The 13,981-nt window shown below is 33.2% G+C and overlaps 1 protein-coding gene across 1 annotated transcript; it reads left to right on the forward strand.

Annotated features, from left to right (window-relative positions):
• Nucleotides 1–12,232: 12,232 nt before the first annotated feature.
• LOC137827598 (CBL-interacting serine/threonine-protein kinase 7) lies at nt 12,233–13,759 on the forward strand. Its single transcript, XM_068633801.1, has one exon. The coding sequence runs from the start codon at nt 12,387–12,389 to the stop codon at nt 13,653–13,655; it is 1,269 nt and encodes a 422-aa protein (XP_068489902.1). The 5' UTR covers nt 12,233–12,386; the 3' UTR covers nt 13,656–13,759.
• Nucleotides 13,760–13,981: the final 222 nt, after the last annotated feature.

The raw sequence follows: 13,981 nt of genomic DNA on the forward strand, positions 1-13,981 counted from the left end.
TTGTGATTTGTTTATGGGCGTGCCTCCTTAGCAGGGTGCAAACAACATATGAAAGTACTTGTGTGATTTTTTTCGAAATTTTTCAACGCAATATGCACCTAGAATAAAATTGCAAAAAGTAGAGCGAAATTTCACAAATTTCGGTAGAGGGATAGCCTTGGTTTTTCACAAAATTTCAGAAAAATTGTCCCAAAATAATTTTTTCCTGAAATTCCACAAAAGAATATGGACTGAATTTGGGACAAAACGTGACAAATTTCACGTCAAACAGATGAGTATTCACCTAGTAAAAAAATCAAACTGTTTCACACACAAACGAACTTTCCTTTCAACCTTGACAGTGATGAATACAAAATTTATTGAAAAGTTTGTGGGACGAATCTGGGGCTAAAATCTCAGCCAAAACTCAATACACACAATGACGAACGTCTGATAAAATTTTTAGACCAAAAGCCCCAAGGAATAGGGCGTAGTAAGACCCAGGCCGAGAGTGAACAAAACCGATTCTCCGAAAACAAAATGTCCTGGCTTTTCTTCCCTATATCTCTTTTTTATGATTTGTTTATGGACGTGCCTCTTTAGCAGGGTGCTAACAACATATGAAAGTACTTGTGTGAATTTTTTTCGAAATTTTTCAACACAATATGGATCCAGAATAAGATTGCAGAAAGTAGGGCAAAATTTCAGAAATTTCAGAAAATTTCACAATTTCAAAAAAATTGTCACGAAATTATTTTTTCCTGAAATTCCACATAAGAATGTGGAATGAATTTGGGACAAAACGCAACATATTTCACGTCAAACGGATGAATATTCACCTAGGAAAAAAATCAAACAGTTTCACACACAAACGAACCTTACTTTCAACCTTGACAATGAAGAATAAAAATGTTATTGCAAATCTTGTGGGACGAAACTGGACTCAAATCTAAGCCAAAACTCAATACACACAATAACAAACGTTTGGTAAAATTTTCAAACCAAAAGACCCAAGAATAGAGCGTAGTAAGACCCAGATCGAGAGTGAACAAAACCGGTTTTCCGAAAACAAAATGTCCTGGATTTTCTTCCCTATATCTCATTTTTGTGGTTTGTTTATGGGCGTGCCTCCTTAGAAGGGTGCAAACAACATAGGAATGTACTTGCGTTATTTTTTTCGGATTTTTTCAACCCAATATGGACCCAGAATAAAATTGCAAAAAGTAGAGCGAAATTTCACAAATTTCGATAGAGATAGCCTTTGTTTTTCAGAAAATTTTAGAAAAATATTCCTGAAATAATTTTTTCCTGAAATTCTACGAAAGAATCTGGACTGAATTTGGGACAAAACGTGACAAATTTCACGTCAAACAAATGAGTATTCACCTAGTAAAAAAATCAAACAGTTTCATACACAAACAAACTTTCCTTTCAACCTTGACAGTGATGAATACAAAATTTATTGAAAAGTTTGTGGGACGAATTTGGGGCTCAAATCTCAGCCAAAACTCAATACACACAATGACGAACGTCTGATATAATTTTTAGACCAAAAGCCCCAAGGAATAGGGCAGGGCGTAGTAAGACCCAGGCCGAGAGTGAACAAAACCGATTTTCCAAAAACAAAATGTCCTGACTTTTCTTCCGTATATCTCTTTTTTGTGAATTGTTTATGGACGTGCCTCTTTAGCAGGGTGCTAACAACATATGAAAGTACTTGTGTGATTTTTTTTCGGAATATTTCAACACAATATGGATCCAGAATAAGATTGCAGAAAGTAGGCCGAAATTTCAGAAATTTTGGTAGAGGATAGACTTGTTTTTTTCACAATTTCAAAGAAATTGTCACGAAATTATTTTTTCCTGAAATTCCACATAAGAATGTGGAATGAATTTGGGACAAAACGTAACATATTTCACGTCAAACGGATGAGTATTCACCTAGGAAAAAAATCTAACAGTTTCACATACAAACGAACCTTACTTTCAACTCTGACAATGAAGAATAAAAATGTTATTGAAAATCTTGTGGGACGAAACTAGACTCAAATCTAAGCCAAAACTCAATACACACAATAACGAACGTTTGGTAAAATTTTCAGACCAAAAGACCCAAGAATATAGCGTAGTAAGACCCAGATCGAGAGTGAACAAAACCGGTTTTCCAAAAACAAAATGTCCTAGATTTTCTTTCCTATATCTCCTTTTTGTGATTTTTTTATGGACGTGTCTCCTTAGTAGGAGGCAAACAACATATGAAAGTATTTGTGTGAATTTTCTTGGAATTTTTTAACACAATATGGAACCAAAATAAAATTGTAGAAAATAGGGCGAAATTTCAAAATTTTTGGGATAGCCTTAGTTGTTTACAAAATTTCAGAATAATTGTCCCGAAATGATTTTTTTTTTGAAATTCCACGAAAGAATCTGGACTGAATTTGGGACAAAACGTGATAAATTTCATGTCAAATAGATGAGTATTCACTAAGTAAAAAAAATCAAACAGTTTCACACACAAACAAACCTTGTTTTCAACCCTGACAATGAACAATAAAAAATTTATTGAAAATCTTGTGGGGCGAATATGGGGCTCAAATCTCAGTCAAAACTCAATACACACAATGACGAACGTCTGGTAAAATTTTTTGATCAAAAGACCCAAGGAATAGGGAGTAGTAAGACCCAAACGGGTTTCCGAAAACAAAATATCTTGAATTTTCTTCCCTATATCTCATTTTTGTGATTTGTTTATGGGTGTGCCTCTTTAGCAGGGAGCAAAAAAAATATGAAAGTACTTGTCTGATTTTTTTCGGAATTTTTCAACGCAATATTGACCAAAAATAAGATATTAGAAAGTAGGGCGAAATTTCACAAATTTTGATAGCCTTGGTTTTTCAATAAATTTCAGAAAAATTGTACAAAAATAATTTTTTCCTAAAATTTCACGTAAGAATCTGGATTGAATTTGGATTATACTTGTGTTATTTTTTTTCGGATTTTTTCAATCCAATATGGACCTAGATTAAAATTGCAAAAAGTAGAGCGAAATTTCACAAATTTTGGTAGAGGATAGCCTTTGTTTTTCACAAAATTTCAGAAAAATTGTCCCGAAATAATTTTTTCCTGAAATTCCACATAAATATCTGGACTGAATTTTGGACAAAACGCGACAAATTTCACGTCAAACAGATGAGTATTCACCTAGGAAAAAAATAAAACAATTTCACACACAAACGAACCTTCCTTTCAACTCTGTCAGTGATGGATTAAAAGCTTATTGAAAAGCTTGTGGGACGAATATGGGGGTCAAATCTCAGTCAAAACTCAATACACACAATGACGAACGTATTATAAAATTCTCAGACCAATAGACCCAAGGAATAGGGCGTAGTAAGACCCAGACCTAGAGTGAACAAAACAGGTTTTCTGAAAACAAAATGTCATGACTTTTCTGCCCTATATCTTCTTTTTAATATTTTTTTTACGGATGTGCCCACTTAGCAGGGTGCAAATAACATATGAAAGTACTTGTGTTATTTTTTCGGATTTTTTCAACCCAATATGGACCCAGAATAAAATTGTAAAAAGTATAGCGGAATTTCAAAATTTTTGGTAGAGGATAGCCTTTGTTTTTCACAAAATTTTAGAAATTTTTTCCCAAAATATTTTTTTCCTGAAATTCCACGTAAGGATCTAGACTGAATTTGGGACAAAACGTGACAAATTTAACGTCAAACGGATGAGTATTCACCTAGTAAAAAAATCAAACAGTTTTACACACAAACGAACTTTACTTTCAACCCTGACAGTGATGAATACAAAATTTATTGAAAAGTTTGTGGGACAAATCTGGGACTCAAATCTCAGCCAAAACTCAATACACACAATGACAAACGTCTGATAAAATTTTTAGACCAAAAGACCCAAGGAATAGGGCGTAGTAAGACCCAGATCGAGAGTGAACAAAATATGTTTTCTAAATGTCATGGCTTTTCTACCCTATATCTTCTTTTTTAGATTTATTTACGGATGTGCCAACTTAGGAGGGTGCAAAAAACGTATGAAAGTACTTGTGTAAATTTTTTCAGATTTTTTCAATGCAATATAGACCCAAAATAAAATATGAGAAAGTAGGGTCAAATTTGACAAATTTTGGTAGAGGATAACCTTGGTTTTTCACAAAATTTCAGAAAAATTGTACCGAAATAATTTTTTCCTGAAATTTCACGTAAGAATCTGGACTGAATTTGGAACAAAACGCAACAAATTTCACGTCAAACGGATGACTATTACCCTACGAAAAAATCAAACAGTTTCACACACACAAAAACCTTCATTTCAACCCAGGCAGTGATGAATAAAAATTTATTGAAAATCTTGTAGGACAAGTCTTGGGCTCAAATCCTTGCAAAAACTCAATACACACAATGAAAAACGTCTGGTAAAATTTTCAGACCAAAAGACCTAAGAATAAAGCGTAGTACAACCCAGACCGAGAGTTAACAAAACTGATTTTCCAAAAACAAAATTTCCTGGATTTTCTTCCCTATATCTCCTTTTTGTGGTTTGTTTATGGGCGTGCCTCCTTAGAAGGGTGCAAACAACATATGAATGTACTTGTGTTATTTTTTTCGGATTTTTTCAACTCAATATGGACCCAGAATAAAATTGCAAAAAGTAGAGCGAAATTTCACAAATTTTGGTAGAGATAGCCTTTGTTTTTCACCAAATTTTAGAAAAATTTTCTCGAAATTTTTTTTTCCTGAAATTTCACATAGGAATCTGGACTGAATTTGGGAAAAAAACGTGACAAATTTTACGTCAAACGGATGAGTATTCACCTAGTAAAAAAATCAAACAGTTTCACACATAAAAGAACTTTCCTTTCAACCCTAACAGAGATGAATACAAAATTTATTGAAAATTTTGTGGGATAAATCTGGGGCTCAAATCTCAGCCAAAACTCAATACAAACAATGACGAACGTCTGATAAATTTTTTAGACCAAAAGACCCAAGGAATAGGGCGTAGTAAGACCCAGACCGAGAGTGAACAAAATAGGTTTTCTAAATGTCATGGCTTTTCTACCCTATATCTTCTTTTTGAGATTTATTTACGGATGTGCCAACTTAGCAGGGTGCAAAAAATGTATGAAAGTACTTGTACGAATTTTTTCGGATTTTTTCAACGCAATATGGACCCAAAATAAAATATGAGAAAGTATGACGAAATTTGACAAATTTTGGTAGAGGATAACCTTGGTTTTTCACAAAATTTCAGAAAAATTGTACCGAAATAATTTTTTCCTGAAATTTCACGTAAGAATCTAGACTGAATTTGGGAAAAAACGTGACAAATTTCACGTCAAACGAATGAGTATTACTTTAAAAAAAATCAAACAGTTTCACACTCAAACAAACCTTCATTTCAACACAGGCAGTGATGAATAAAAATTTATTGAAAATCTTATAGGACGAATTTGGGGCTCAAATCTTTGCAAAAACTCAATACACACAATGATGAACGTTTGGTAAAATTTTCAGACCAAAAGACCCAAGAATAGAGCGTAGTAAGACCCAGACCGAGAGTGAACAAAACCGATTTTTCGAAAACAAAATGTCCTGGATTTTCTTCCCTGTATCTCCTTTTTGTGGTTTGTTTATGGGTGTGCTTCCTTAGAAGGGTGCAAACAACATATGAATGTAGTTGGGTTATTTTTTTCTGGTTTTTTCAACCCAATATGAACCCAGAATAAAATTGCAAAAAATATAGCGAAATTTCACAAATTTTGGTAGGGGATAGCCTTTGTTTTTCACAAAATTTTAGAAAAAAATTCATGAAATAATTTTTTCATGAAATTCCACATAAGAATCTGGACTGAATTTGGGACAAAACGTGACAAATTTCACGTCAAACGGATGAGTATTCACCTAGTAAAAAAATCAAATAGTTTCACATGCAAACGAACTTTCCTTTCAATCCTGATAGTGATGAATACAAAATTTATTCAAAAGATTGTCGGACGAATTTGGGTCTCAAATCTCATCCAAAACTCAATATACACAATGACGAACGTCTGATAAAAGTTTTAGACCAAAAGACCCAAGGAATAGGGCGTAATAAGACCCAGACCGAGAGTGAACAAAATAGGTTTTCTAAATGTCATGGCTTTTCTACCCTATATCTTCTTTTTGAGATATATTTACGGATGTGCCAACTTAGCAGGGTGCAAACAACATATGAAAGTACTTGTGTGAATTTTTTCAACGCAATATGGACCCAAAATAAAATATCATAAAGTAGGGCGAAATTTGACAAATTTTGGTAGAGGATAACCTTGATTTTTCACAAAATTTCAGAAATATTGTACCGAATAATTTTTTCCTGAAATTTCACGTAAGAATCTGGATTGAATTTGGGACAAAACGCAACAAATTTCATGTCAAACGGATGAGTATTACCCTAGGAAAAAATCAAACAGTTTCACACACAAACAAACCATCATTTCAACCCAGGCGGTGATGAATACAAATTTATTGAAAATCTTGTAGGACGAATCTGGGGCTCAAATCCTTGCAAAATTCAATACACATAATGAAAAGCGTCTGGTAAAATTTTCAAACCAAAAGACCCAAGAATAGAGCGTAGTAAGACCTAGATCGAGAGTGAACAAAACCGATTTTCCGAAAACAAAATTTCTTGGATTTTCTTCCCTATATCTCCTTTTTGTGGTTTGTTTATGGACGTGCCTCCTTAGAAGGGTGCAAACAACATATGAATGTACTTGTGTTATTTTTTCGGATTTTTTCAACCCAATATGGACCCAGAATAAAATTGCAAAAAGTAGAGCGAAATTTCACAAATTTTGGTAGATGATAGCCTTTGTTTTTCACAATATTTTAGAAAAATTTTCCCGAAATAATTTTTTCCTGAAATTCCACTTAAAAACATGGACTGAATTTGGGACAAAACGCGACAAATTTCACGTCAAACGGATGAGTATTCACCTAGTAAAAAAATCAAACAGTTTCACACACAAACGAACCTTCCTTTCAACCTTGAGAGTAATGAATAAAAAATTTATTGAAAAGCTTGTGGGATGAATCTGGGGCTCAAATCTCAGCCAAAACTCAATACACACAATGACGAACGTTTGATAAAATTTTTAGACCAAAAGACCCAAGGAATAGGGCGTAGTAAGACCTAGACCTAGAGTGAACAAAACAGGTTTTTCGAAAACTAAATGTCATGACTTTTCTGACCTATATCTTCTTTTTGAGATTTTTTTTACGGATGTGCCCACTTAGCAGGGTTCAAATAACATATGAAAGTACTTGTGTAAATTTTTTCAGAATTTTTCAACGCAATATGGAACCAAAATAAAATTGCAGAAAGTAAGGTGAAATTTCACAAATTTTGGTAGAGGATAGCCTTTGTTTTTCACAAAATTTTAGAAAAAATTTCCCGAAATAATATTTTCCTGAAATTCCACATAAAAATCTGGACTGAAATTTGGGACAAAACGTGACAAATTTCACGTCAAACGGATGAGTATTCACCTAGTAAAAAAATCAAACAGTTTCACACATAAACGAACTTTTCTTTCAACCCTGACAGCGATGAATACAAAATTCATTGAAAAGTTTGTGGGACGAATCTGGGGCTCAAATCTCAGCCAAAACTCAATACACACAATGACAAACGTCTGATAAATTTTTATACCAAAAGACCCAAGGAATAGGGCGTAGTAAGACCCAGACCCAGACCCAGAGTGAACAAAACAGGTTTTCTAAATGTCATGGCTTTTCTACTCTATATCTTCTTTTTGAGATTTATTTACAGATGTGTCAACTTAGCAGGGTGCAAACAACGTATGAAAGTACTTGTGTGAATTTTTTCATATTTTTTCAATGCAATATGGACCAAAAATAAAATATTAGAAAGTAAGGCAAAATTTCACAAATTTTGGTAGAGGATAGCCTTGGTTTTTTACAAAATTTCATAAAAATTGTCTCGAAATAAATTTTTCTTGAAATTCCACGTAAGAATCTGGACTGAATTTGGGACAAAACACGACAAATTTCACGTCAAACGGATGAGTATTAACCTAGGAAAAAAATCAAACAGTTTCACACACAAACGAACCTTCCTTTCAACACTGGCAATGATGAATAAAAAATTTATTGAAAATATTGTGTGACGAATCTGGGTCCCAAATCTCAGTCAAAAGTCAATACACACAATGAAGAACGTCTGGTAAAATTTTCAGACCAAAAAATCCAAAGAATAGGACGTAGTAAGACCCAGACCGAGAGTGAAGAAAACCGATTTTCCAAAAACAAAATGTACTAAAAAAATAAATTACATAATTATATAATGATTGAAAAAAAAAGATAATTTAAGATATAAACACTCAACCTTTATTTATAAAGAAAATGAGAATTTATTCTAATTCAGATGTATTTGTTTTATTCATAGTGTAGGTGTCAATTAAAACAAAATGATTGTAGCTAAGACAACATGTTTAACCAAAATTAGAAGAAAAACAGAAGGCACAAAACATGATTAATTAGCTAATTGTTGTGTGACTCTAGCTCAACCAAAAGGGCACCTAACCCTAGTGTCTTATTTTGTAAGTGTGTGTTGTTGTTGATGAAGAAGTTTAGAGAATAAAGTAATGAGATGATATGACATAATATCTAATACTTTCTTCTAAGTGCTTCAATTCAAGCATATAATAATATCCTCTTATTCACATCGCACTAACAAACTTCACCTTATTTTTTAAAAATATATATATATACCTTTCAATAACTATTGCTACATTTTATTTATTTTATTTTTTATTGCAGATATTTTTACTTTGATGTTGAGATGTAGGTGAACACAATTACAACTTCCATTAACAAACGACATTGTACCTTGTTTCAATAATATTACTTCCTTTTTCCTAACTTTTACCAACATAACTAATGTTTTAAGTTTCTTGATTATAATAACTGTTGATGGGATTATTCTATGACTAGGAAATGGATTGTTTGGACTGATCAAAGAAAACTTCTTCACGGGGTTCTAAATCTGCATATTTTACTCACTAAAAGAGTTCTTCATTTTCATCTTTGAAGATGTTAAAAATTTGTTTTAAAAGTTTAGTTTTCTCACTCAGTATGTGCCACTTTGCATAGTAGATGATAATTCGGCTAACTTTATTTAATATAATGGACCAAATTGATGGAATAGGAACGACTTCAGAGTGATATGAGACTATATTGAACGAACAGTTCTTAATAACATCATAAATTAGAATATTGATAGATCAAACTTAAGACTATCCTATACATGTTCAACATCGTCAATGTTAAGCAATGAGTATATATTTTTTGTGAACTGATAATCAATGAATGTTTTTGAAAAAAATTAATTAATGAATTTAAATTTAAATAATTAATATGAAATGGAATATGTGACAATTAATATTTGAAGATGAAGTAACAAATATTGGTTATTTAAAAAATTTAATGGGGATTCTAATATGTATTTTATATTCATATTGTAAGATTATTAAAGAGGATGTTGTGAATGGTTACAAATCAAATCTTACTTTAATTATTTTGAAAGTCCACTATTGAAAAATTGGTGGAGTTTTCCCCGAAATCAATGGATCTTCATCATGCTATTATGTCATGCAGCACAATACAACTGGATTAATAATAAATCAAAGCAAGGACCCAAATAAATAATTGCATCAAATAATGATTAAGAATCTAACAAAAATAATGCTAATAAATAATTCACTTAATTTTCTAGCTAAAGTTGTATGTCTCTTTCCTTAAATTAATTTGTTTGAAATTAATTATTTTAACGGACAATGTCCTTGCCAAATGCAAAAAGCAAGTTTCATTTTTCTCTTTTTAATTTGAGAAACAATGGTGCACCTACTTTCACGATAGTATATAATAACAACTTTAGCTTAGTTTGTAAATATTAATCAACTAAATCAAATTTTCAAACTTTTTTCATATTTATCTTTTCTTTTAAATAGATTTTGTATGTTATAATTTAAACCCAATATATATATAGTTTAAATTATATTTTAACACAATTTAATAATAATATTGAAACAACTTCGAAAGAAGAGATATATGTAAAAATAAGTGTTTTTAGACGTTTCATCGTTATAAGAAAATTATTAAATAAAAAATAATTTTATAGACAAAAAATAAATAATCTGATATTCACTAAATTAAATATTATTATAATAATTAGTTAATAACATATTAACTTAAACTTAATTAAAAAAATTATGAAAATTAAAATTTTAAAATAGAAAACAAATATTTTTTTAATAAATTGAATAATTATCAGAAAATTGTATTCACTCCTCCTAGGTTTTCTTAAATGATATTCATATACCAGTATAACTTTGAGATATTCCTATAAATTTTAGGTTTCTATTTAACTATGATGTTAATTATCACTTCTCCCCAATAATTGATTTATATAAAGTGACTGATTTTGATTTTGGAAACTTGTGACACATCAGAAACTATATCAATTATTGGAATTTGTGGCTCTCTGCATTTACTCATTTCAAATTCCAACCATGCTAATAGATGGTTTAGCATGTTCTTCCTCTTTAAGCTAAAAATATTACAAACCTCAATGAATGATGCATATGTATATCAAAGTTTTGAAAATGATTGGCAGAATGAAAATAACAAGACAAAAAAAACTTAACATTAATGAATTATAGATGATAGTGAGAAGAAGACGAAAATAAAGAGAAGAGACACTAATACACAACTGAACACATATATATTAGTATTAATGTGAGGGTAATAAGATTTCAGAGGATTAAAATATAAGATTTTTTTGAATGATGTAAAATGATTTGATGATGATGAAAATACAATGATGGCATGAAATGAATTTAATAATTCAATTTTATAAAATTAATCTTTAATTTTATTGATAGTATTATTAAAGTGAAGACACATAAATAAAAGTAGGTTACCTAGATTTTTGTAACGTGGCATTTATGGGAGTATAAGAAAAAACAAAAAATGAATGGTTTTTTAGGAAATTATAGAACCACTCTCTGAATGAAGGTTGGTGGAAGACAATTAACCTACACACAGTGGTGAGGTGGGGTGATGCACATGATGATGTACATGATGATGACCTACAAATTCATGACACCTCATCACATACCATACCATGCATGCTACTCATTCATTTTCCTCCTTCTCTGAAAATACAATTTTGTTTTTTTTTAAATTGGAAATATAATATTCTTGAGTTTGACTGTTGAAAGTAGGAAGAGAAAGAGAAAGTAAACACTTGGATCTGTTGGTGGAAATTAGATGAAAACCAAATTAAGTGGCAAGTTCGTATCATTGACTAGGTTTTTTTTTATGACTCCACTTCAATTTTCTAACAACTTCACAAGAGTCATTTATAAATTTGTTTAAAGGCTGATTTAGTAATTTTGTTTAAAAGTATGGTTTATAGAAATGAATTTAATTTCCTTAAAAATTAAAATAAATTTATGAATAAAGTAATTGATGAATGAAGTTGTGGATCCCAATGAATTTGAAAAACCAATAGTCACAGGCAACACAAAAGGAAATGAAAATGGAAAATGGAAAATGTGAGAGAAAGAATTGTGTGAGATATTTTTGTTAGTTGCCTAAAGAATGATAATGGGTATTGACTTTAGAAGGGGACATGTTATATGTGATGTGATGAAACTTGTATTCAAAATACTTACTCCAACTCAAATTATATACACTATTCTATATCCTCCTATTCCTACTCTTTCTACTCATTACATAACTAAACAAAATCAAAATACAATTATACTACTTTATCAATAAACACTAAACACACATTAACTTTATTAACACAATATTATTTTTATATATTTTTTATTTACTAACCTTCTAAAATAGGATAATTTGTCCTATATCTCTTTAGTGTGATTTAATATTGATTTTTTTTATCAACACAAATCATTTGATACATTTTTCTATATGATTCAATATTTAACTAAAACTTAAAATCTCATCAAATCTCTAATTTAATAATCACATTAAATACCATTCACTCATTAGTATCTTTTTAATTGTTACTAACACAACATAAATATATATATATATATACTTTATTCACAAATTACACTTTTCCCATAAATAAATCATTCTCAATATCTTTTTTTTGTATCCCAACAAATAAAGTTTGAGAGAATTAATGTAAACTTTAATTAAACTTCTTTAATTTGTATTTGGTTTTGTTATTTGGATCAAAAGGCAAGGGCAGAATGGGAATGAGGAAAAAGAAAAAAATTGTATATAAAGAGAAGCACAGTCTGTGACCGTTGGTTGGCGTGGTGATTCATTTCCACAACGATGGAAGCGTCTCCGCCACCACGCACCATCCTCGGCAGGTACCAGCTCACGCGCTTCCTTGGCCGCGGCAACTTCGCCAAAGTGTACCAGGCGCGCTCCCTCGTAGACGGCGCCACGCTCGCCGTCAAGGCCATCGACAAGTCCAAGACGGTCGACGCCGCCATGGAGCCCCGCATCGTGCGCGAGATCGACGCCATGCGCCGCCTCCAGAACCACCCAAACATCCTCAAAATCCACGAGGTCCTCGCCACAAAGACCAAAATCTACCTCGTCGTCGACTACGCCGGCGGAGGCGAGCTCTTCTCCAAGCTCTCCCTGCGCGGCCGCCTCCCGGAGTCCCTGGCGCGGCGCTACTTCTCCCAGCTCGTCTCCGCGCTCCTCTTCTGCCACCGCCACGGCATCGCGCACCGTGACCTCAAGCCGCAGAACCTCCTCCTAGACGCCGCCGGCGACCTTAAGGTTTCCGACTTCGGCCTCTCCGCGCTCCCGGAGCACCTCCGCGATGACCTCCTCCACACCGCCTGCGGCACGCCGGCCTTCACTGCGCCGGAGATCCTACGCCGCGTCGGCTACGACGGCTCCAAGGCCGACGCGTGGTCCTGCGGTGTCATTCTCTACAACCTTCTTGCCGGCCACCTCCCCTTCGACGACTCGAACATTCCGGCCATGTGCCGGCGAATCTCCCGCCGCGACTACCAGTTCCCGGAGTGGATATCGAAATCTGCGCGCAGCCTCATCTACCAATTGCTGGACCCTAACCCTAAATCGCGAATTTCACTGGAAAGAGTTTTCGATTGCAGATGGTTGAGGAATAAGAAAGCGGTTCGCTGTAACGTGTTGGAGGAGAGTGTATTGGAGTCTGATTTGTATAACAAGTGCTGCGACGGTTACAAATTGGGGATGAACGCATTTGACATAATATCGATGTCGTCGGGGTTGGACTTGCGAGGACTGTTCGAGACGACGTCGGAGAAGGGGAGGCGGAGGGAGAAGAGGTTCAGTTCGGAGAAGAGCGTGGGAACGGTGGAAGCGAAGGTTAAGGAGGTTGGGGAGAGGTTAGGGTTTAGGATTGAAGTTGGGAAGAACGGTGCAATTGGGTTGGGAAAGGGGAAGGTGGGTTTGGTGGTTGAGGTGTTTGAGATTGTGTCTGACTTGCTCCTTGTCTCAGTTAAAGTTGTTGATGGTGCCGTTGACTTTGACCTTCTTCATTGGGATGATTGGAGACTTGGCCTTCAAGATCTTGTTCTCTCATGGCATCACAGTGAATGAATAGAGTAACTCTTTCATTTCATCTTTTTCTTACTTTGTGCATATCATTACCAGCTTTTGTTGTTAAGTTATTACTCTTAATAAACTCATCATTTTCTTATCAACCACACACTTCACACCCCTATGCTTTCACATCCTTATGCTTTCTTTGACTTTCCTACTGAATTTGAGGGGTTAGTGTGTTTGTATTAGGTTAAATAGAATGAAAACCTGTAGAGAAAATTTATGAATAATATGATGAATTTGATTAAAATTGTATTTTTTAATTGATAAAAATATAAATTACAAATTTGTCTTTAGATATAAAAAAAAAGTGTAAAATGAAT

This window comes from Phaseolus vulgaris, chromosome 7 (genome assembly GCF_000499845.2).
Source record: "Phaseolus vulgaris cultivar G19833 chromosome 7, P. vulgaris v2.0, whole genome shotgun sequence".
Classification (NCBI taxonomy): Eukaryota; Viridiplantae; Streptophyta; class Magnoliopsida; order Fabales; family Fabaceae; genus Phaseolus; species Phaseolus vulgaris.

Excerpts from the sequence above, each read along its gene's own strand:
- LOC137827598 (XM_068633801.1), top strand. The coding sequence starts at position 12,387 with ATGGAAGCGTCTCCGCCACCACGCACCATCCTCGGCAGGTACCAGCTC.